Raw genomic sequence first — 27,145 nt, 5'->3', positions numbered from 1 at the left:
TTGTTGAACGCATCTATAATGCATCTATTAGAAAACTGTCCACGTCAATATAGTGAAGTTGCTCAAAAATTGAAATCGTCATTTTATGTGGATAATTGTTTATCTAGTGTTTTTAGTATTGATGAACAGTTTACGTTTATTGAACATTCCAAATTAATCATGTCAAATGGATGTTTTAACTTGTGCGGTTTTGAAAGCAATGTGGCTGGTACAAATGTTGACAAACATTCAGGGGATACTTCCGTTTTGGGGGTAATTTGGAATTTGGATAATGATACGCTGAGGTGCTGCACAGACACAGATACATTGACCTGTGATACGAAAATCACAAAGAGGACAATTTTGGCAATTGTGCAGACAATTTTTAATCCTATTGGTTTATTAACGCCAACTACACTGCTTCCAAAACTGTTGTTGCAAAAATTGTGGAAAGTGAAAATTGCATGGGATGATGAATTGTCTCTGAATGATGTATATTTTTGAACTGGTTTAAAGAACTTAATGTTTTGAAAGATGTTACTTTGCCTCGATACTTGTTTATCAATGACACGTCTGAACTACATGTATTTGTGGATGCTTGCAAGGGGGCGTATGCAGCGTGCGTCTTTGTTCGATCAATATTTAATTCTGAAGTAAAAATAAATCTCGTACGGGCGAAGTCTAGAGTATCGCCTTTGAAATCTTTAAGCATTCCTCGCTTAGAATTAATGGCCTGTTGTATAGGTTCTAGACTTGCAAATTCTATTATCAAGGCTCTCAGTTTGCCCGATTTAAAAGTTACCTTCTGGTCTGATTCAACACCACTGCCCTTCGGTGGATAACAGAGCAAGGAAATTGGTCCGTTTTCGTCGAAAATAGGGTTAAAGAGATTCGAGAGTTGACACGAGGTCATTCATGGAGACATATCCCAGGGAAACTAAATATTGCCGACTTGTTGTCGCGCGGATGTTTTGCGAAGCAAATGCTTCGGTCTAGACGGTGGGAAGACCCCTTGTGGTTGCGAGAAGGCCCTGAAAACTGGCCCACCGGTGAGATTATTTATTTGCATGAAGAAGTAGAATTGGAGAGAAAAAAGATAAAAAGAGTGAATATTGATCTATCAAAAGACGCACCCCCTTGGCATCGAATCAGTGTATCTAATTATGATAAAATGATTAGAGTATTTGCATGGATATTTAGATTTGTAAATAATTGTAAAGGTGGTTCTGAAAAGAATGGAAACATTGAACTTTCACAGTATGAAATTGAAAATTCTGAGAAAATTTTAATTCGTTTGGTTCAAAATTATTATCTGACTAATAAGAAATATTATAATTTTATTGAAACGCTCATTGATGATGATGGTATTCTAAGAGTTAAAACGAGAATACTAAATAGAGATGACCATGAATCCTTTCTGTATCCAATACTGTTACCAGAGAAATGTGATTTCACTAAGTTATTAATCAGAAATGTGCATAATAAGAACTGTCATGCTGGTCTTCAGATGATGCAATGTATATTACGAGAAAGATTTTGGATAGTCAGAGCTAGAAAAGCCATTAAAAATATCCTCTTTAACTGTATCGTTTGTAAAAGATTTAAAACTAAGGCCATGTCAAGCGAACCGACACCTCTGCCGCCAGACCGAGTTACGGATTGTGCGCCATTTGAAATCATGGGGATTGATTTGGCCGGACCGCTGTTTTTAAAAAATGGAGGAAAGGTGTGGATCGCGCTGTTCACCTGCGCTGTGTACCGTGCCATTCACCTTGAACTCGTAAATTCTCTTTCTACTGATGCGTTTCTCCTGGCGCTTCGACGATTTGTTGCTAGGCGCGGATGCCCTAGAATAATCTATAGTGATAACGGGACAAATTTTCGGGGTGCATCTAATGATTTATCAAAACTAAATTGGGCTAAAGTATTAAAGGAAACAGGAACTGAAAGGATAATCTGGAAATTTATTCCACCTACTGCAGCTTGGTGGGGTGGCTGGTGGGAGAGGTTGGTTCGTACAGTAAAAGAATTGCTAAAACGTACTTTAGGTAAATCAGTGTTATCATATGAAGAACTTTATACTATTATTTGTGATTGTGAAACTATAATTAATTCTAGACCCTTAACTTATGTTTCTGAAGATCCGCAAGAATTAGTACCTCTGACACCCGCCATGTTTCTTATCGAGAACAGAAATTCCAATGTTGAAGATCTTGATGAATTAAATTCGTCAAGTCTTAATAAGAGATTAAAGTATAGAACTAAATTGTTAAATGATCTGAGACAACGATTTAGAAAAGAATACCTTAGTCAACTGGTTCAAAAGCATAATGAAAAACGATCTCGGGAACTTGTAGTAGGAGAAATAGTACTGACGGGGGATGATAACAGAAAACGTTTATTTTGGCCTTTAGCCCGAATTACAGAATTGATCCCTGGACGTGATGGAAAGATTCGTACGGTTAAACTTAAGACCCGGCATGGAATAGTTATACGACCAATACAACGCATCTTTCCTCTTCAGATACAGTCCAATGATAGAAACATAATTCCTGATAAGAAACTGGGTGCAGAGGAATCTAATTCTAGTGCTGGGTGTACGTTAAAAAAGGGAATTGCACCTGATAAAATGGTGATGCAACAATATTCCTCTTCTGGACGACTTGTAAAAGCTCCAAAAAGACTTGATCTTTAAAATAATGTTTGTTATGAGTTTGAGACTCAACCTGAGTCTCAAGGGAGGGAGGATGTTGTGAAATGAACTGAAGTAATAACCGGCGCGAGGCGCTGCTGTTTGTGATGTCAGCCTGCGTGCTGAGTGTTTTCGAATGTTTTGCGTGTGGACGAACGAAAGCTGATCTCGGAAGAGTGATACTGTTTTGATGGAAATAAAGAATGATTTATTAAGAATTTTTTTGTCTTTATTCATAATGCACCCAGCCTCGGGTAGAGGCAGGCCCACAACTGAAGGAACTGTTTTAAATATATTTGATTTATATATTTTCTGTGTTCTTCGTAACACTGACAGACAATCACACACACAACCACACAACAGTGAAATATATAAAAACATTTAAAATAGACATTATGTATTAAATACATGATAAAAAATGCAAAATGTCAAATACATGTATTTGATTGCGGCACACCTATATCCTACTCGCGGCACACTGGTTGCGGAGCACTGGTCTAAATAATCAAACCACAAAAACGCTTACAACACATCCCATGATTCAAAATTTCGCACCCGATTACATCACAATAGGGTTCCCATAACATTGAACAACTCAGGCTACCATAAATGAAACAACAACTTTGCGATAAATCAAACAACAACTTCGCCATAATACAAGGGGCACCTTAAAGTCTACTCTACCCCATGGATTCAATCTGACCTACTTTGTTGAGTGATGGAAAATTTTTGATCATTACTAGAACATTTACACAGAAAAGCTCTCACTTGAACAGCATTATTGTTTAAAAGTAAAATAATATAATTTACTCAACTCAAATCTGTTAAAAAAAAATTCTGATAATAGATGTTTCATGAAAAACTGGGTACTTCTAAAATTTCCTGCTTTACTGGTAGACCCTGTATTATTTACACATCACTGTTTTTCTCCCCCCCCCCCCGTATACAGCAATGTGTTTTTGTTTAAAAAAGATCACACATAAACTTCGCATAGCATGCCAGCTATGATCAATTAGCTAACAATGAAGAAAGTAAGGTTACCAGATTAAAATCATTCCCTAACAACAAAATAAACATATCTGGCATGCATCCAATACTTCACTTTAGCCATATGCCTTTCAGGAGAATGCTAACTGCAGAAACACACACTCCACAAATATGAGAAAGCATACTGTAGGACATGAGTATTATACTTTTCACAGTCTGGTAACTTTTTTTTTTCTGTATTCAGAGAAACTCCACTGCATGTTGCATAGCATTCAGATTGTACTTGATAACAGGGACATCTTGGGATTTATATTGTTACTTTTTCTTTTCTGACACCAGTTGTTATGTTATTTTCTTCCTTCACGTTCATACGGGGTTCATGTGTATTTGGAGTGAATAACGACAACACTTGATGAAGTATCGAAACACACTTTATTGGCCAGTATTGTCAGGACAGCTCCAAAACACATTTACAGCCATCGAAGATCTACTATATACTCGCTGGAATAATCAGCGACACAGCCTTCAGGTTATCAGCGTGTGGTAATAATGATAAGCTTGTGGAGACAGCTTCACTGAAAAGCACTACAATACAGCTCCAGACTCTGCTTGGTCATTCTCGGAACTCAACATACTTTCGAGACTCTCCACGCTACAACTCGCGACGCACTCAACGACACACAGAGCACAGCTCCCGACTCTCCGGTTCAGTCATTCCCGGAGCTCAACACGCTCTCTCGACGATGAACTAACCGTGATACACTACGAGACTCTTTTTGATGCACTTGACAACCCACTCGACACCCGCTGCCCAGCTGTCAACTCGACTGACTCGCTAGACGAGACACTTACTAACTGACTGCGAACCAACAGGGTTCATATAGCTTTCGGCTTATGTTCGAGAACATTCTGGGCTAAACCGGTAAGAATTCGTTCCAGAAGGCTCTCCATCCATCTATGGCATATTGCCAATTTTGTCGACAAATGAACGATTTATATATATTGCCAAATATGGCAACCCTGCCTTCCCTTATTTTATGGCAACCCTAAAACTGCTTTGCAGATAAACTATCTCACTTCTCCTGTACATTTCGTAACAATATGTTTTTGGCATAACAAACTCAAATGAGAGCTGTTCCAACTATAATTCAGACTTATGTGACTGCACACTCTCCTGCTATTAACCCGTGCTCAAGTTAGTAAAAAAACGTGAGTTAAACAACAAAATTATAGCTGATGTTTAATAAATATGTAATAGTTATGCCATAACAAATAAGAACTATCCACTTGATAAGAAATAACCTGGGTAAGGTGCAAAATCAGCCACTTATGTGTTTGACACTTTTTACAAGAGTAAGAAGAATTGGAGGTTGATCTTTACATTATGGTAAATTGGCGTTTTTTTGGCGAAAATTTGGCGACCAACTCTCCTACAGCAAACCTCTATTTTTTTTCCCCGCCGCCATTTTGTCTTCACAAAGTAAAGACATGTTTCTTTTCTTTTTATCTACTGAACACTTCTTCCAACAATCTACAAGCCAAATTACACTTATGCTAGAAATTTTATCTATCAAAACTGCTTAATCATGACAAATATTCACTGCAAAATTGGGAAAAAGTGCACAATACCATACTCCTTACGCGTTTTTCAAAATAACACATACACATAAACCATGTACACGCCGACTTATTTTTACTTAAAAAAACATCCCAGAATTGCACAAAAATGGCATTGCGCACACTCTTCACTATATCAATGTACACTGCTTTTATCTCATAAATTAGAAAAATTTCACGAAAATACATGACAATTTTCTCAATCTTTAAACCCGGTAAAAAGAACATATATGAAATTACCTGATCGCGAAAAAGTATTTACCCTTTCCAAATATGAACATTTCCACATATAAAATAAATAAAATATCCAAAAACTTTTACCTCTAAATCATCTATTACATTATACACGTCACTAAAGAATTCATACCGCAAGCATTACAAATACTTAGTATCAAATGTTTAAATTATTTCCATGCACGTTTACTTCAACTTAAACCTGTACCAAATTCATACAAACATAAAATTCACAAAATAACTATCATTTAATTAAAATATCACTAAACCATGTACACATCGACTTATTTTTACTTAAAAAAACATCCCAGAATTGCACAAAAATGGCATTGCGCACACTCTTCACTATATCCATGTACACTGCTTTTTCCTCATAAATTAGAAAAATTTCACGAAAATACATGACAATTTTCTCAATCTTTAAACCCGGTAAAAAGAACATATATGAAATTACCTGATCGCGAAAAAGTATTTACCCTTTCCAAATATGAACATTTCCACATATAAAATAAATAAAATATCCAAAAACTTTTACCTCTAAATCATCTATTACATTATACACGCCACCAACGAATTCATACCGCAAGCATTACAAATACTTAGTATCAAATATTTAAATTATTTCCATGCACGTTTACTTCAACTTAAACGTGTACCAAATTCCTACAAACATAAAATTCACAAAATAACTATCATTTAATTAAAATATCACTAAACCATGTACACGTCGACTTATTTTTACTTAAAAAAAATCCCAGAATTGCACAAAAATGGCATTGCACACACTCTTCACTATATCCATGTACACTGCTTTTTTCTCATAAATTAGAAAAATTTCACAAAAATACATGACAATTTTCTCAATCTTTAAACCCGGTAAAAAGAACATATATGAAATTACCTGATCGCGAAAAAGTATTTACCCTTTCCAAATATGAACATTTCCACATATAAAATAAATAAAATGTCCAAAAACTTTTACCTCTAAATCATCTATTACATTATACATGTCACCAACGAATTCATACCGCAAGCATTACAAATACTTAGTATCAAATATTTAAATTATTTCCATGCACATTTACTTCAACTTAAACGTGTACCAAATTCCTACAAACCAAAAATTCACAAAATAACTATCATTTAATTAAAATATCACTAAACCATGTACACGTCGACTTATTTTTACTTAAAAAAACATCCCAGAATTGCACAAAAATGGCATTGCGCACACTCTTCACTATATCCATGTACACTGCTTTTTTCTCATAAATTAGACAAATTTCACGAAAATACATGACAATTTTCTCAATCTTTAATCCCGGTAAAAAGAACATATATGAAATTACCTGATCGCGAAAAAGTATTTACCCTTTCCAAATATGAACATTTCCACATATAAAATAAATAAAATATCCAAAAACTTTTACCTCTAAATCATCTATTACATTATACACGTCACCAACGAATTCATACCGCAAGCATTACAAATACTTAGTATCAAATATTTAAATTATTTCCACGCACGTTTACTTCAACTTAAACGTGTACCAAATTCTTACAAACATAAAATTCACAAAATAACTATCATTTAATTAAAATATCACTAAACCATGTACACGTCGACTTATTTTTGCTTAAAAAAACATCCCAGAATTGCACAAAAATGGCATTGCGCACACTCTTCACTATATCCATGTACACTGCTTTTTTCTCATAAATTAGAAAAATTTCACGAAAATACATGACAATTTTCTCAATCTTTAAACCCGGTAAAAAGAACATATATGAAATTACCTGATCGCGAAAAAGTATTTACCCTTTCCAAATATGAACATTTCCACATATAAAATAAATAAAATATCCACAAACTTTTACCTCTAAATCATCTATTACATTATACAGTCAAAAGTCGTTAATTCGGACACCCATAATTCGGAATGATCTATAATCCGGACATCAAAGCTAAAAACTTTCTGCGCATGCGCCACGTTGACACATGCGCAGAGGCGTTCACGCGTGCGCATAAGACCTTTTACGACTGCGCATATGAGTGTGCGCAAGTGCAGAATACGTTTTCGCGTGCGCATTTTATGTATAATGGACGTATAAGCTAAAATTATCTAATTATCTATTTCAGTTAATGTTGATGATTGCGTTGTTCCTTAATTTTCGAATTGAATCCGGCTTATTATTTTTTGCAGACTGTAAGAGCAATTTTATAAAAGTAAGCTTAAACTTTCGATTATATCAAATAGAATTTCCGATATATATATGTTAATGCGTAAAGGATCTAAAGCGAAAGTATGTTTTGAAATCCGAAATCTGTTTATCAATTTCACGCTGCTCGGCGGCGGGCGCGTAATGAATTGGAAGTTGATTTGTCAGCACTATCCTTATCTTCAACGCAGATGTTTTTATTTTATTTGGCTTATAATTCCTTACCAAATGTAGTATTTCATCTCGATATGCTCCGTCTTTGATATGATTTAAAATAAGTTCCTCGTCATTATAATTCGCTTCCGATAGCGAAGAAAAGTGACAGAGGTTATTGAAAACAAAAAAATTTCGATTGACAAATTAGTCGGTGTTCTTGACACAGCAATTATAGGACTTGAACGGCGGAACTTTGTAACTGAACAAGAAATTATGTTTGTTTAATAGAATTAAAGAGAAAGTATTATCACATGAAACGAAGCAAAACTTAAACAACTTACATTGAAAGAAATCTTTAATAAAGTAAACAAATAAATATTAAGCTTTTTCTTTTTGCAAATTTTGATACCCTTTAGATCATAATTGTTCTTTATTTCATAAATTACGGTTTCATATTTTTAATTTTAGAATTTCTGCATGCCATCTTACGAGATTTAAACTGATGATCTATAATCCGGAAAAATCGATAATCCGGAATCGCCGAAGTCCCGACGAGTCCGGATTAACGACTTTTGACTGTACACGTCACCAACGAATTCATACCGCAACCATTACAAATACTTAGTGTCAGATATTTAAATTATTTCCATGCACGTTTACTTCAACTAAAACGTATACCAAATTCCTACAAACATAAAATTCACAAAATAACTATCATTTAATTAAAATATAATTAAATTCAAAAACACTACTTAAAATATAAATGAGCACATACATTAAATTAATACATACATAAATACCCATTTCGAATTCACTTTAGTTACGGCCATGGGATCCAAAAATTCACGAACACTGTTTCACACAACACAGAATAAAGCCAAATACAAAATTTCCAGATTTTTTCCCGATTTCCCCCCTTTTCCGATTAAAGAACCGTAATTCTTCCATTAATATCACATGACATATCCCATGATCTCTCATTTCCCTCACACAAAATAATGCGTAATCGGAACTGAGTACTGCTCACATTATTACCAAAGTCCCAGGTAGTAACCTTTATCGCTTCCAAAATCTCGCCAAACTACCAGTTACCCATATTGTAAAGATCAACCGAATTGGATTTTTGTCAATTTTCTTTGAATTTTTAAGTGAAAATAGGTTGAAGTGTACATGGATAAAGACAAGAGTGTGCGCAATTCCATTTTTGTGCAATTCTGGGATGTCTTTTTAAGTGAAAATACGTTGATGTGTACATGAATACCGAGTATGTGCATTTCTTAAAAATGCGCCGTGATTCTACACTTTCCCCAATAACCCATGCTCAAAGTAGTACAAAAACTAGAGTTAGACAAGAAATGATAGTTGATGTTTAGATATATATATGTATTTAGGTAAATTAGTCAGTCATGCCATAATAAATAAGAACTATGCACTTGATAATACATACTGCATTTAAGAGCAATTATTTCACGTTTGTATAAAAACATGCAAAAATAAACCTTTATTCCACCATCACTCAAAATCAATCCGGTTGATCTTTACAATATGGTAACTGGTAGTTTGGCGACATTTTGGAGGAGATAAAGGTTACTACCTGGGACTTTGGTAATAATGTGAGCAGAACTCAGTTCCGATTACGCGTTATTTTGTGTGAGGGAAATGAGACATCATGGGATATGTCATGTGATATTAATGGACGAATTACGGTTCTTTAATCGTAAAAGGAGGGAAATCGGGAAAAAATCTGGAAATTTTGTATTTGGCTTTATTCTGTGTTGTGTGAAACAGTGTTCGTGAATTTTTGGATCCCATGGCTGCAACTAAAGTGAATTCGAAATGGGTATTTATGTACGTATTAATTTAATGTATGTGCTCATTTATATTTTAAGTAGTGTTTTTGAATTTAATTATATTTTAATTAAATGATAGTTATTTTGTGAATTTTATGTTTGTAGAAATTTGGTATACGTTTTAGTTGAAGTAAACGTGCATGGAAATAATTTAAATATTTGACACTAAGTATTTGTAATGTTTGCGGTATGAATTCATTGGTGACGTTTATAATATAATAGATAATTTAGAGGTAAAAGTTTTTGGATATTTTATTTATTTTATACAGTCAAAAGTCGTTAATCCGGACTCGTCGGGACTTCGGCGATTCCGGATTATAGATCATCAGTTTAAATCTCGTAAGATGGCATGCAGAAATTCTAAAATTAAAAATATGAAACCGTAATTTATGAAATAAAGAACAATTATGATCTAAAGGGTATCAAAATTTGCAAAAAGAAAAAGCTTAATATTTATTTGTTTACTTTATTAAACATTTCTTTCAATGTAAGTTGTTTAAGGTTTGCTTCGTTTCATGTGATAATACTTTCGCTTTAATTCTATTAAACAGACAATTTCTTGTTCAGTTACAAAGTTCTGCTGTTCAAGTCCTATAATTGCTGTTTCAAGAACACCGACTAATTTGTCAATCGAAATTTTTTCGTTTTCAATAACCTCTGTCACTTTTCTTCGCTATCGGAAGCGAATTATAATGACGAGGAACTTGTTTTATATCATATCAAAGACGGAGCATATCGAGATGAAATACTACATTTGGTAAGGAATTATAAGCCAAATAAAAAAAAAACATCTGCGCTGAAGATAAGGATAGTGCTGACAGATCAACTTCCAATTCATTATGCGCCCACCGCGTGGCGTTTCCCCCGCCGAGCAGCATGAAATTGATAAGCAGATTTCGGATTTCAAAACATACTTTCGCTTTAGATCCTTTACATATTAACAAATATATAACGGAAATTCTATTTGATATAATCGAAAGTTTAAGCTTACTTTTACAAAATTGCTCTTACAGTCTGCAAAAAATAATAAGCCGGATCCAATTCGAAAATTAAGGAACAACGCAATCATCAACATTAACTGAAATAGATAATTATAGCTTATACGTCTATTATACATAAAACGCGCAGGCAAAAACGTATTCTGCACTTGCGCACACTCATATGCGCAGTCGTAAAAGGTCTTACGCGCACGCGTAAACGCCTATGCGCATGTGTCAACGCGGCGCATGCGCAGAAATTTTTTAGTTTTGAGGTCCGGATTATAGATCATTCCGAATTATGGGTGTCCGAATTAACGACTTTTGACTGTACGTGGAAATGTTCATATTTGGAAAGGGTATATACTTTTTCGTTATTAGGTAATTTCATATATGTTCTTTTTACCGGGTTTAAAGATTGAGAAAATTGTCATGTATTTTCGTGAAATTTTTCTAATTTATGAGAAAAAAGCAGTGTACATGGATATAGTGAAGAGTGTGCGCAATGCCATTTTTGTGCAATTCTGGGATGTTTTTTTAACTAAAAATAAGTCGGCGTGTACATGGTTTAGTGATATTTTAATTAAATGATAGTTATTTTGTGAATTTTATGTTTGTAGGAATTTGGTATACGTTTAAGTTGAAGTAAACGTGCATGGAAATAATTTAAATATTTGATACTAAGTATTTGTAATGCTTGCGGTATGAATTCGTTGGTGACATGTATAATGTAATGGATGATTTAGAGGTAAAAGTTTTTGGATATGTTATTTATTTTATATGTGGAAATGTTCATATTTGGAAAGGGTAAATACTTTTTCGCGATCAGGTAATTTCATATATGTTCTTTTTTACCGGGTTTAAAGATTGAGAAAATTGTCATGTATTTTCGTGAAATTTTTCTGATTTATGAGAAAAAAGCATAGGATAGCATAGAATTTATGAGGAAATAAGCAAAGGGATATAGTGAAGAGTGTGCGCAATGCCATTTTTGTGCAATTCTGGGATGTTTTTTTAAGTAAAAATAAGTCGGCGTGTACATGGTTTATGTGTATGTGTTATTTTGAAAAACGTGTAAGGAGTATGGTATTGTGCACTTTTTCCCAATTTTGCAGTGAATATTTGTCATGATTAAGCAGTTTTGTTAGATAAAATTTCTAGCATAAGTGTAATTCGGCTAGCAGATTGTTGGAAGAAGTGTTCAGTAGATAAAAAGAAAAGAAACATGTCTTTACTTCGTGAAGACAAAATGGCGGCGGGAAAAAAAAATAGAGGGTTGCTATAGGAGAGTTGGTCGCCAAATTTTCGCCAAAAAAACGCCAAGTTACCATAATGTAAAGATCAACCATCAATCCTAACACACATATGAAATGACAGGAAGTATGAAATGACTGCACATTCTACTTGAATATTTAAAACATTTGCGGTATACATGAAAATTAACTGCACATAATATTTGGATACTTAAAACCATTTTCAAAATGCAGAATTCAAAAAGCTTGTTTACAAGACCAATATTAAATCTTACGAATATAATGAAAAAACGGAAATGCATTATTATGTTGACAGTAGTCATCTCAAAACTAAGGGACATTATAAAGAATATGTGCATTGGCTAAAAAATTTCATTTAGCCAGATTAAACATCTGCTAATTATTCGCCGTAAAGTTAATATTTTGGCACATTATATTATTCATAAAAATGCTAATGTCATGAATTATAATGCTTCTGCAGAAACATCAATTACTCAGAACATGTTTTAAATAATACAAACTGATTACTATGTTACTATACTTTTGAAATTATACTCGTTATCAAGGGTTTTATAAACTTTACATTAATTTTTAAGGGCATAATCATCCTTTTCAATAATGATTTCACATCTAAATGTATATATTATGCAGCATATAAAATACTGTTATATAGCATACAGTAGCATAACAAATGTACGCAAATATATATATAGTAGCACAACCAGCACTATAGAGTATTATAACCAATACAAGCTCAGCATTTTTTTCATTATTCATTAATGCCTCGCAATTATACTTAAATGACAATATATCAGCATGTTACCCACCACATTCTTTGGTCCAAAGATAATTAAATCATAACACTTCACCATAGCACATGATGCATAGTTGCTTTACAGCTGTGGCAATGTAAACTGAAATAATCGCAGAAAATACCGGCCCTTTTTGGGTTAGGATTATATTTAAAATTTCACTAGGTGGCGCTAAGCACACATTTCTGCTAGTGTTCAACTGAAGGATAATGCACCGTTTTTGACTTATTTCAGTCCCGAACGCTTAAAGTTTGACCCGCTTAAAAGTAATAAATATACTCGATTACTGTTTAGTCAAGTTAGTCTATAACCTATAACCGTAAATCAGAAGTAAGAGTGAATTTGAAAACATCATATTAGGCTGTAAAAAACGTTTCAAGTGGACTGGACCTCATTGTAGAGTTATAAGAAATTACGTGAGGGCTGCTTAACGGAAGGATGTCTTGGCGGAGAACTTTTTAAGGGAAATTAACTCAGGTCAACTGTAACACACGAGGAAAATTATGAAAACTCCCTTGCAGCCAACCCATTCACCGAGAATCAAAATGGAGTCAAACTACTGTTTGGGGATTATACCGTTCGGCGGCCAGCGGACTTAAATGTTTGAAAATCTCAACTTGAAACTGTGCTTGTCATTGGCTCTAATGGTCACAGAGAAATTACTCGTTACATAGAATTAAATGGTTTTCAGCATTATGTTTTACATGCCAGAAAACCTAAACTAGTTAGTTTTGAAAGAATTAACCTCTGACACTCCTCTTGATAATATCAAAACCGAATTAATTCAGGAAGGCTTTTAATGTAATCAAGGTTTCTAATATGATTAAATTCAGAACCCGTGTTACCATCCACTGTTCTAGGTTCAGTTGGTCAAAGAACCTGGAACAGAGAGAAACAATGCTGTTCTAAAATTAATGTGTTTCTATGTCTCTGTAAAAAATTACACACTTAAATGTGATATCTCACAATGTCATAACTGGCAGCATTTCTTCAACTCAGTTCAAAGAGAGTAAGTTCTTGCCGAGTGGTGTGAAGTGTGCTGGCGTCCATAATCCTTCACAGTGTCGGAATAAAAGGATTTTTTAAAAATCTTAAATCTTGTAATTGTAATTTGGGTAATGCATCAAAATTTAAGCAATGCTCCAAAAACCCTAAGAACGGAAGATGTGGATTAAAAATTTGATCTTGTATCGGTCGTTCTTAAGGAAAAGGTCGTTCTTAAGGAAAAGACTGCACAATACACTGAAAAGCCAGTTGAAAAACTAGCAACCAATGTCTCTATGCTCTTTATGCCGCCGTCTAAACGGAGCTTTACGTTCATGCTTTTTTTTACATTCCCTTTCTGCCGGTCTCGGTTTAGCTGCACCATGTATTCCATGGGGAAACTGGGCTTAAGAAATTTTTGTTGTTCCCCTTGAGTTGTTCTTGAGTTTCTGAGTACCTTTTTATGGTGCTCCCTTTCCTTGATGCCTTATGCATGTGATTATTAATCCATTTTCAACAAACCCTCTTTTTCTTAGGTAAACAGCATACTTATGCTTTACCATAATCCGATCTAGCGCAATAATATTAATGTGAATTTGGGTAGAGTTTCAGCAGACATTTGTGTAGTATTAAGGAATTCCGTTTTTATGAGTGCAATAAATTGACTTACTGTTTTTTTATACCAGCATGCCAAAATCATAGATATTGTAATACTATAATAACATATCTATGGTCAAAAAGCCCCCCTTCCTACAGAATAACATTTTACTAGTTACTAACTCAGAAGTCAAACAACAAAAATCAGCGTTATATTTACAAAATTTTCACAGGACTAGTTTCGATGGTTTTACCGAACCACCATCCTCAGCTGCAAAACCGTAAATGAACAAGATAGGAAATAATTCATTTGCGGTTTTGCAGCTGAGGATGGTGGTTCGGTAAAACCATCGAAACTAGTCCTGTGAAAATTTTGTAAATATAACGCTGATTTTTGTTGTTTGACTTCTGAATTAGTATTTATTCGGCGTGTTATTGTGTCTTAATTTTACTACTTAGTTATATTTACTAGAATCATCTCTTTTCATTCTCTTTTTTTTCCATATTTGGCCCAGAAGCAAGAAATCTTTTCGCACTTTTTCTCGAAATTGTGTGGGTAATTTGTTAATTAATATTTTCCCATTTAATTATATTCTAGATGCTCATTAATTATCATTGTGGATTATTACAGGCCTTCTTTTTTTTTTTTTTTTTTTAAGTTTGCATTCTGTGTCGATGTCAATGAAAGGGGGTTTTAATCCCCCCCTGTTGTTTGTTTGTGGAGCGTGTGCGTGTGTTTGTATCTGTTTTTCATACTAAACACCTAAGCGGTAGTAGATTATTTTCTGTGTGTTTTGGATAGGAGGTCTTTTAATTTTTTTTTTTTTTTATGGGCGATCTTTGGCCAAGAATCACTATGTAAGAATGCTATTTCAATAATATTTAATTTGTGTGTGATTTTAATTGTTTTTGCTTAGAACCACTTAGTGCCTTTCTCAGTATTCGAAATCTATGACCAGAATGCTTTTTGAGATTTATTGGTCATATAGCGTCCAAGAGTGAACATTTCCCTATAATGTAAGAAAGTAATCCTTATTTTCATGTTTGTAAACCCATCATAATTGCTTTATTCTCTGTACTGAGTAATGTCTGTTTTCTTTGATTTTTTTGTACTGTTTCGCTTTTGAATTTTGTGTATGAAATTGTTTTAACTTCTGTCTTTTTAACGAACAAATGCACGTATCTGGTACAAAAGTCTGAAAAATTCCAAGCATATTTGAAGTGAAGTAGGCTAATACTTCATTTTGTCTACGTTTAATCTTCATTATTATTTTTCTGAGAGGAAATACTGAAGTATCGTAGTTCTGTTTACTTGCCGCCTTCTTGGAGTGCGAGCGTATATTGGAAGTAATTTAAAGATATTTAACTAGAGTATGAGTAATTTATGTTATTTTTCGAGAGGTTTATATTATTTATTTTAATTTTAATGTGCATAATTTTACAAATGTGTATAGAAAAATACTGTAGAACTGAATTTCACAGCTAACCTGTGATATAACATGAAGTAGGAAGAGTTTGTCGCATATTTATGTATGTACACTTATACACACATGACAGTTATTAAGTTTTATGAGTAATATTATTGCTCTTAAAATTTAATAATTTGTAAAATATGAATAAGGATTTGAATATGAACCATCTCAGCTGTTTACTATGGCAAAGATTAGAAAAGTAGCAAAATTTTAATAAATTTTGTAATATTATAAAAGTTGCTGATTTCTCATATTTGAACTCTTTAAAGTATATGCAATAAATGCAGATAAAGTTAAACTTTATGATATGATTAGTGATTTTTTTATATTTTAATAAATTTGTTACTTTATATGAATAAAGAATGTAAAGTTATAATTTTGCATCAGTAACTGATAGTGCTTTGCTAAATCAGTGTAGCTTTGCATATTTATAGGTTTAAAAAAGCCTATCTCATAAAAAATTAATAATTGCCAACATTTTTATTAATTAGAGATTTAAAACAAATACAGAAAACATTTTAAAATCAACATTATGTTGTGTAATAAAAAGAAGATGTAGTCTGTAAAAATACTATGCAAGTATTATATAAGTAAGAGTATAAATTTTAATGCAAGATAAAGAATTGTTAGTTATAACTTTTTCCACAAATTGCTGCATAAATTTGTGTTTAGTGAGGTTGATTTAATTGTATACATAGCAGTTAATTCTTTGTTATTAGATCTGTTTCCTATTGTATTGATGTTTAGTATGTATAAGAGATGGAAATGTATTTGACTACATTATTTGTTAAAATTAAATTTACTTATTTGTGTGAAAATATAAAAACTAGCAAAGATTTCAAAAATCTAACCTTTAATGTATAGTTTAAAATTTTCATATTATTCCTAACATCTCCTTTATTTAAATGTAGTACAATATTAACTGAAAATAAAGAATTCAGATTCATTTTCAAGTTATTTAATAAATGTTAAAAATGTATCTTTTTCGATAATGAATTGAAGTTTTAGTTTATTATTAGTATAATTATATGCTGGACTATTTGTGAATTTTCTTTAATATTAGCTTATATGTAGTTTATATATATTGATGCAGTGTGACATGTGGATGGTTTTATTAACTCAATTTGATACACTGAATTCCTGATTATCAGTACTAATTCATGGATGGACTTATACACCTAATTTTGAGCTAGTGTAAAAAATTAAGTTTTCAGAAGTTTTGAGTGATTTGTGTGTAGCATGCTGTTTAAAATTGGGTTTAATAAAAATAATAACAAGATTAACATAATTTTCAGTTTTCTATTTGGCAAGAATTTTATGTATTCCTTTTACTTGCTGAAAGCCAGCTTAACATTTGTTCTGACAGTATCAAATGTGTATTTGCCCTCATATTCTTAACAGTTTATGTGTTCATGTTTTATTATCTTATTGTCATAGCTAAAAATGCAATAAATCTCTAGGTCAGCATGTCAGAACCATGTTTAAACAAATTGATAATTTTTATAGTTAGTTTATTTAAATTTAAGGTACTATTCCCTTTTGAGGGCCGTAAAAAAATTGTAGCGAAAATGTATGCGCAAAAGCGCCAAATCTAGCAAACGCGCCCACTTAACAGCGCCAAGTCTAGTATACGCGCTGATTTTTCGGATTGCGTGAGTTTATATAGTTCTATATTTCTTTCTTAAGACGCCACTAAAATACTAGTTTAATTTTTAAATACTAGTTTAATTTTTAATTCCTTTTTTGATATCCTATGGATTTAAAAATTTGGGAATTGCCTATGATGAGAAGTCTGCGATAGAATTTTGGGTAAAGTGCAGAATCACCCACTGCTTGGCACGTTTTTAAGAATTGCACATATTCGGTATCCATGTGCACTTCGACCTATTTTCATTTAAAAAAAATCCTAGAATTGCACAAAAATGGCACTGCGCACACCCTTGACATTATCTATGTGCACATCAACCTATTTTCATTAAAAAGTAAAAGAAAATTGACAAAAATCCAATTGTATTTACCCCTGTAAAAAGCGGCAAACAAATAAGTGAGCGATTCTGCACTTTACCAAGAATATTTTCAAAGAAAAGGCATCATTCATTATAGAAAATTACGTTTGAACAACCAACGAGATGAAATTATACTTTAGCGATAAGTCGGTAGCAAAATAGCGATGCAGGCATCCATTCAGTTATGTTTAGCAATTTTTATATAAATTATAATAATGATCTGAAATAGTTATTTACTCTTATGATTCCATTCAGTCATGTTTAGCCTTTTTCATATAAATTATAATAATAAAAAGGGTTGATCTTTACATTATGGTAACTTGGCGTTTTTTTGGCGAAAATTTGGCGACCAACTCTCCTACAGCAACCCTCTATTTTTTTTTCCCGCCGCCATTTTGTCTTCATGAAGTAAAGACATATTTTTTTTCTTGTTATCTCCTGAACACTTCTTCCAACAATCTACTAGCCGAATTACACTTATGCTAGAAATTTTATCTATCAAAACTGCTTAATCATGACAAATATTCACTGCAAAATTGGGAAAAAGTGCACAATACCATACTCCTTACGCGTTTTTCAAAATAACACATACACATAAACCATGTAAACGCCGACTTATTTTTACTTAAAAAAACATCCCAGAATTGCACAAAAATGGCATCGCGCACACTCTTCACTATATCCATGTACACTGCTTTTTTCTCATAAATTAGAAAAATTTCACGAAAATACATGACAATTTTCTCAATCTTTAAACCCGGTAAAAAAAAAACATATGAAATTACCTGATCGCGAAAAAGTATTTACCCTTTCCAAATATGAACATTTCCACATATAAAATAAATAAAATATCCAAAAACTTTTACCTCTAAATCATCTATTACATTATACACGTCACCAACGAATTCATACCGCAAGCATTACAAATACTTAGTATCAAATATTTAAATTATTTCCATGCACGTTTACTTCAACTTAAACATGTACCAAATTCCTACAAACATAAAATTCACAAAATAACTATCATTTAATTAAAATATCACTAAACCATGTACACGCTGACTTATTTTTACTTAAAAAAACATCCCAGAATTGCACAAAAATGGCATTGCGCACACTCTTCACTATATCCATGTACACTGCTTTTTTCTCATAAATTAGAAAAATTTCACGAAAATACATGACAATTTTCTCAATCTTTAAACCCGGTAAAAAGAACATATATGAAATTACCTGATCGCGAAAAAGTAATGAACATTTCCACATATAAAATAAATAAAATATCCAAAAACTTTTACCTCTAAATCATCTATTACATTATACACGTCACCAAGGAATTCATACCGCAACCATTACAAATACTTAGTGTCAGATATTTAAATTATTTCCATGCACGTTTACTTCAACTAAAACATATACCAAATTCCTACAAACATAAAATTCACAAAATAACTATCATTTAATTAAAATATAATTAAATTCAAAAACACTACTTAAAATATAAATGAGCACATACATTAAATTAATACATACATAAATACCCATTTCGAATTCACTTTAGTAACGGCCATGGGATCCAAAAATTCACGAACACTGTTTCACACAACACAGAATAAAGCCAAATACAAAATTTCCAGATTTTTTCCCGATTTCCCCCCCCTTTTTCCGTTTAAAGAACCGTAATTCGTCCATTAATATCACATGACATATCCCATGATCTCTCATTTCCCTCACACAAAATAATGCGTAATCGGAACTGAGTACTGCTCACATTATTACCAAAGTGCCAGGTAGTAACTAACAGAAACCCTCTATTTTTTTTTCGCCTCCAAAATGTCGCCAAACTACCAGTTACCATATTGTAAAGATCAACCATAAAAAGTTTTATATGAAATTAACCATTCATCTAAATTAAAACATCAGTCTGAAATAGTTATTTACTATTATACTTCCTTTCTTGCCGCAATTATTAGGGTTGCCCCAATTATTATTGGCAGCATTGGCATTAACAATAGTTTGGCGATTTTTTACGGCCCTCGAAACGGAATAGTACCAAATTTAATAACAAAGAAAGAAAGCTCCAATAATTTTATACTCTTTGTTTAACCTTCCAGCATGTGCACTCAGCAATGTTACTTGAGCATGCATGCGTCATATGTTTTATGACAGATATTATTTTACCGTTTTTGGTGCGAAAAATGACAGAAGTTAATGAACATTAGTAATGAATTTGTTAAGAAATAAAAAATTAACCGTATTGGGTAAAAATATGTTTACGGGTGCTCCTTGGTGAAAGTTGATGGTACATGGATACTGAGTTTGTGCAATGGGTTAATCTTTGAATTATGGTAACTTGGCGAAAATTTGGCGACCAATTCTGCTAACGAAACACTCTATTTTTTTTTCGCCGCCATTTTGTCTTCACGAAGTAAAGACATGTTTCTTTTCTTTTTATTTACTGAATACTTTTTCCAACAATCTACTAGCCGAATTACACTTATGCTGGAAATTTTATGTAACAAAACTGCTTAATCATGACAAATATTAACTGCAAAATTGGGAAAAAGTGCACAATCGCAAACTCCTTGCGCGTTTTTCAGAATAGCACATACACATAAACCATTTACACGTCGACTTATTTTTACTTAAAAAAAATCCCAGAATTGCACAAAAATGGCATTGCACACACTCTTAACTTTATCCATCTACACTGCTATTTTCTGATAAATTACAAAAATTTGCATGAAAATGCAAAAAAATTCTGTGAATCTTTAAACTTGGTAAAAAGCACATACAGTCAAAAGTCGTTAATCCGGACTTGTCGGGACTTCGGTGATTCCGGATTATCGATTTTTCCGGATTATAGATCATCAGCTTAAATCTGGTAAAATGGCATGCAGAAATTATAAAATTGAAAATACGAAACCGTAATTTATGAAATAAAGAACAATTATGATCTAAAGTGTATCAAAATTTACAAAAAAAAAAAAAAGCTTAATATTTATTTGTTTACTTTACTAAACATTTCTTTTAATGTAAGTTGTTTAAGTTGCTTCGTTTTTTATGTGATAATACATTCTCTTTAATTCTGTAAACAGACATAATTTCTTGTTCAGTTACAAAGTTCCGCTGTTCAAGTCCTATAATTGCTGTGTCGAGAATACCGACTAATTTGTCAATCGAAATTTTTTCGTTTTCAATAACCTCTGTTACTTTCTTCGCTATCGGAAGCGACTTATAATGACGAGGCATTTGATTTAAATCATATCAAAGACGGAGTACATTGAAATGAAATACTACATTTAGTAAGCAATTATAAGTCAAATAAAATAAAAACATCTGCCCTGAAGATAAGGATAGTGCTGATAGATCAACTTCCAATTAATTGCGCGCGGCTCCGTAGCGTTAAAGATAAACAAAGTTTAGATAAACAAACGTTAAAGTTTAGATAAACAAAGGATATGCCTTTATTCGTTTTTTGCAGCAATTCCACTTTTTGTTTAATGGACTCCGAAACATTCTTTCGCTTTGTAGATCCGTTACATATTAGTAAATATAAATCGGAAATTCTATTTGACATAATCGAAAGTTCAAGCTTACTTTTATAAAATTGCTCTAACAGTCTGCAAAAAATAATAAGCCGGATCCAATTCGAAGATTAAGGAACAACGCAATCTGCAACATTAACTGAAATAGATAATTAGAGCTTAGCTTATACTGTCCGTTATACACTAAACGCGCATTCGTAAACGTATTTTGCGCATGCGCAAATTCGCAGTCGTAAAGGTCTTACGCGCATGCGCAGAAAGTTTGTAGCTTTGAGGTCCAGATTATAGATCATTCCGGATTATGGGTGTCCGAATTAACGACTTTTGACTGTATATGAAATTACCTTATTGCGAAAAAGTATATACCCTTTCCAAGAATGAACATTTCCACATATAAAATAAATAAAATATCCAAAAATTTTTACCTCTAAATTATCTATTTTATTATAAACGTCACCAACGAATTCATACTGCAAACATTACAAATGGTTACAAATACTTAGTGTCAAATATTTAAATTACTTCCATGCACGTTTACTTCAACTGAAACATATACCAAATTCCTACAAACATAAAATTTACAAAATAACTATCATTTAATTAAAATATCACTAAACCATGTACACGTCGACTTATTTTTACTTAAAAGGAACATCCCAGAATTGCACAAAAATGGCATTGCGCACACTCTTCACTATATCCATGTACACTGCTTTTTTCTCATAAATTAGAAAAATTTCACAAAATTGCATGAAAATACTCAACGTATTCTACTCAAACATATTCCAAAATACTACAAACGTATAACTCACAAAATCACGATCATTAAATTAAAATATAATTAAATTAAAAAACACTACTTAAAATATAAATAAGCACATACATTAAATTAATAAAAATTAGATTACAATCCTAATTACTTTAAACTAAATCATTGCTAATAACAATTTTCCAATAATACCATATTAATTTATTTACTCCTTACATTTAGAACAATGCATAAAAATAATATCCTCAAATGATTAAAAATACTAACTTACCTAATCTTCATTACGTGGCACACACATTTCCACTATTTCACACAACACACAATGAAGCTTAATACAAAATAATATAGTACTACAGTTTTCCAAATTCCCCCCCCTTTTCTGATTAAAGAACTGTAATTCGTCCATTAATGTCACATGACATATCTCATGATCTCTCATTTCCCTCACACAAAATAATGTGTAATCGGAACTGAGTACTTCTCACATTATTACCAAAGTCCTTACCTTTATCGCCTTCAAAATGTTGCCAAACTACCAGTTACCATATTCCAAAGATCAGCCGTGCAATGCTTTGACTTATTATTTTAGCTTTGTGTAGTGATGATTTTTGCACCAAAAATCACCGCTACACGAAGACAAAATAACAAGTCAAAGAATTGCACAAACTCGATATCCATGTACACATTGACCGATTTGCATTTAAAAAAAATATCAGAGAATTGCACAAACTTGGCATTGCGCACTCCCTTGAGTTTGACCATGTATACATCAATCTATTCTCCCTTGAAAAGTCAAAGGAGCATCCAGTTCTATAGTAGAGCCAAACAAAAAATACATAAGCTCAATAAACTACATTTTAAATCAAACAATAAAATAACATAAAAAAGGAAATTCATCTTGTGCATCTAAGCACTACACAAAACAAATATCCACTTACCTTATTTAGAAATTTTTACATCTTCAGTCTGTGGCACACAAAATTCCATAACAGCATACAAAAACTTCCTAAAATTATCTGAACTGGAATCTGTATATTGGCGTCGCCACATAAATTCACAAAAATAAGACTGGGTTCTTGGTGGTCCTTACAAGTGCTTATAAGTCCTTATATTTGAAAATAAAATATAAAAGCCCTTATAGGTGATTACTTTTTCTCTAAAGCACTTAATTTTTTTTTTTTTTTTTGTTTTAGTGCTTATTTTCTGCTTTTAGTCCTTTTTTTTAACAAACGCACGCTTTTTCCCCGTACCAAAGCCGAAACTAAATAAATAACTTTTCTTCCTTATATGGAATGTCAGATGGTGAAATAGCTTTTTGCCCCTTTTTCTGCATTAACATAACCTTTGGTGCATGTCAGTCTATTGGTAAAAAAAATGCAAAAGCGGTAGAAAATTTACATTACGTATTCTTCTGCTCCCACCCAATATTATACATGTTTGAATTTCTATCAAGATTTTAATAATTTACATTCTCGTTCCGTGTGGTCAGTTCATATTTGCGTTTATTATGATCGGTATGCTTATATTATGAGCATATGTATGACTATTTATAATAATATATTTGCAGTAACTGCTGAAGTATAGATAAACTCCAAAAATGGTGTGTTTTAACAAAGATTAGTTTTCTAAGGAATAATTTTCGGAATGTCATAAAGTAACCGAATAGTCAAAATAATTTTTTTTTTTTTTTTTTTTTTTGCCAATGCATAGCACAGTACGAAGTTGGGGGTTCTCCCTTTCTACGTAAAATCTCGAATATTGAAACCGGTACAGTTTGCAGCAAAGCAAGCAACAGACTTTTTTGGGGGGGTCAATTTTCAACCTGGATTGAATAGGACTAAAAATTCTGCGGTCTACCAACCCAAGCGAAGAATGATTCTGTTCCGGAAATTTAATGCGGTCTGTTCAAAGTTAGAATGAAAAACACTCCAAATTGGTAAATCTCTTTATGTATGGCAGGGATATCACGATGAGTGCGACGTGTCCTGCTCATTGATAAATATGCCACATGGGCGCATGATGATGAAAACCGGATGAAGCAAAGGGGCGTTTTCCTTTATTTAGTTATTTATTCTCCGAAAACCAGCAGCTGTTGATTCCGATTGCATAATATTACGTGCAGAAGGATTAAGGCGCACGTATTGTGCAATAACATTTGCAGTATTTCACAGAGATAAGAGTTTTACTATGCTTGCTAAGAAGATTATTTCTCAGCTCCATTGGGCTATTTTTTTATATGATGCACATATCGAAATGTCAAAAGCGTTATTTAGCTGAAAAATCTAAGGATCGATCTACCCCCTTTCCTCTTTTACCAGTTACGCTTGACTATCTGGAATTTTCAGATATTTGGTAATTTCCGAGTATGCCGGTTAATTAAGCTTTTACTGTCAAAGGATGACTGCATGAAGCAATTTCCAATCTTCTGATTTCAGAAAAGTTCCTTCTTTTACTTAAATTACTTTGTTTGCAATATCTGTTAGGGTAAAACTGTTATACAATGAAAATTTAGAAAATGTTCAGAATTTTTATTTAAGTTAAATTATTTAAATATTAATATGAGTGGAAAAATAAATTGTATTTATTTTTAGGTGCCAAGTGAATATAATAAATATGGCTTATTATTATATATTTTCTCTATTTTGAACTGAAATTTCATCATTAAATCTTAAAATATATTTTAGTTCTGCATAGTTTTTTCCGCTCTCATTGTAAACTAGTTCTGTAAATTGAACTGTTATTTAAAATTTAAAAAGTTATTGTTTTCCATGGTTGAGTAATGCTCATTGTCTCTTAATAAATACTGAATTTCTCATATCTTAAATTAAAAATCTAATTTTTCTTTTAAGGTTATGCAGTTGTGTATAATGTAGTTAGATGGGTGCTTGTTTTTTTTTCTGAAAATCTGCTTATGAAGTGCTTATTTTTTTAACTAAAATGTGGCTATGAACCCTGTAAGAGTAAAAAATATCCTTCATAGTGCTGGTATCCTCCGATGTTCATTCATACGCATTTCCTTTGTACAAACAGGATACTAAGTAAACCTTCATTTATACACCAGTCAATTAATGCTCTTTTCCCTTTTCATTCCAAATCGTACAGAAACTTCAAATTAATCTCACCCCATTCAGCCATTGTACCGTCTAAACCACAAAACAAGCAATGAATTTCCTAACCAACACACACGACAAGCCCTTACAAATCTTTCCCGGCATTCAAAATTTACCGCAACCACGCAGCCGATTACATCATAATAGGGTTTCTATAACATTCAACTACTCAAGTTACCATAAATGAAACAACAACTTCACGATAATACAAGGGGCACCCTTCAATCTACTCTAACTCCTTATTGTTGCACAATACAAATGATGTCACATTGAAATGAAAGTAAGTTATTTTTAAATGCTTATATTAGTCAGGTAGAAAGGCAATGACGTATTTCATTATAGGAATTTTAAAAATTTTGGTTTAATAATTATATTTTAAAATCTAAGCTAGTTTTAATATTCATCAAATTTGAGTATAGACAAGTAAAGAAGGAAAATACACTCACCTTGGTGGGAAAAAATATAAATTTAGCATTATTTATTTCTGCAAGGAAATTTAATTCTATGAAACAATGAAGAAAATAAACGACTAGTTACAAAACTAATTTTAAACTAACTTTAATTTTTATATTTTTAATTATATCTAAGAAAAGAGAAATAAAAGAAAATAATAGAACAGTAATAATAGACGTAGAGTAGAGGAATAATAGAAAAATAAAATTCTAAAGAGATACCTTCACAATAAATATTAAGGCTAGATGTATAAAAAATTTTTTTAAGTCACACAAAGCATATATCTTTATTCCTTACTTTGATGGTTATCCATTGAAATCCCTCAAAAGGGATGCAGCATCTGATTAATAGTGGCAACTTCACCTAAAATGTAGCAATTGTTACAATTTTTTAGAAATGATTCAAAACTATTCGGGATAGCTGCTAATTTGTCCATTTTATATCTGTCTTCTCTTGTTAATTTTTCATCGAATCGAAGACAACTAGTGAGAAATAAAAATCTGTTGTAGCCCATCACAACTCTTGTTATTTCAAGAACATTCATTTTTAAGAATTCAGTTCCACTTGAGAGCAATTCTTTTACATTTACATGGTATCCTTTTTTTATTCTGATCATATATAACAATCTAAAGCATGCCACCATTTCTACTCTGTGCAGTCTCTATCTCTTGAATATTTGCCTTTTAACAAACTTATGTATTTAATTGTATACTTCAAAGTTTCATCAGGCATATCAATTATTTTCAAAAATGATCCTATTTCATCTTCTGTGTCCTTGGTATGGTGTTTTAGGCCAGATAACACTTTTTTAATATTAATCTTTTTTGCAATTGAGACGTTTGCGTTTATACTCTTTTCGCCACTTAGAAGATTTATCTGTACCAACATTGAACATGTCGTCATCATTTCCTCTGTATCGTTATCATCATCCAAAATATATTGATCAGATATACTTCTGATATTATTTATTTCACTATCTTCTTCATTCAATCGCCATTGTTCTCAAATCCAAATGGTTCCTTATCTTCTTTTTCTTCATCAGACAATTCTTGAAGGATATTATAAATTTGACTTTATATAAATCAAAATAATACACATCATTTGATAATACAGAGTTGCAAAACAGTCAAGGAAAAAATTTTTTCCAAATTTTGACTCGCGACCATGCACGTGTCGTAACTTTTATGACCAAGCTACCATGCAGCACAAAAGCTTGGTTAAAAGAATGTTTTGTGACTCTATGTTGGCACGTTCCATGATATGAGGAAGGGTTGAAAGGAGGAATAGAAATGGACTTCAGATGTCCCAGCTGCAATATGCGAAAAAAGTGCCTTAAAAACTTAATCTGTCGTAAACTTTGTGCATGATGCACATACTAGAAGGTTTAACGTGGTTCTGACATGTCGATTTAGAATTTTATTTTATTTTA

At 32.3% G+C, this 27,145-nt stretch overlaps 2 protein-coding genes across 5 annotated transcripts in view; one reads left to right on the top strand and one right to left on the bottom strand.

Annotated features, from left to right (window-relative positions):
* Positions 1 to 12,940, bottom strand: part of LOC118182524 (N-acyl-phosphatidylethanolamine-hydrolyzing phospholipase D-like) — an 88,679-nt gene extending 75,739 nt beyond the window's left edge. The window contains exon 1 of the mRNA XM_085807721.1: positions 12,793 to 12,940. Coding sequence (XP_085663847.1) covers positions 12,793 to 12,837 — 45 coding nt within the window. The 5' untranslated portion in view covers positions 12,838 to 12,940. The remainder of the gene's footprint in view (positions 1 to 12,792) is intronic.
* A 2,117-nt stretch (positions 12,941 to 15,057) lies between these two features.
* The window catches only part of Hsepi (D-glucuronyl C5-epimerase), a 67,374-nt gene continuing 55,286 nt past the window's right edge, over positions 15,058 to 27,145 (top strand). Inside the window, exon 1 of one of the 4 annotated variants that reach the window (XM_035374995.2) lies at positions 15,058 to 15,216. The gene's annotated coding sequence lies outside the window, so the exon portion shown is untranslated. The other 3 variants (XM_035374996.2, XM_035374997.2, XM_035374994.2) reach the window with 3 other exon arrangements.

This window comes from Stegodyphus dumicola, chromosome X1 (assembly GCF_044657685.1).
Source record: "Stegodyphus dumicola isolate Sdum_Otavi_A_Nest chromosome X1, ASM4465768v1".
NCBI classification, from domain to species: Eukaryota; Metazoa; Arthropoda; class Arachnida; order Araneae; family Eresidae; genus Stegodyphus; species Stegodyphus dumicola.
This window is presented reverse-complemented; position numbering and strand designations above follow the sequence as displayed.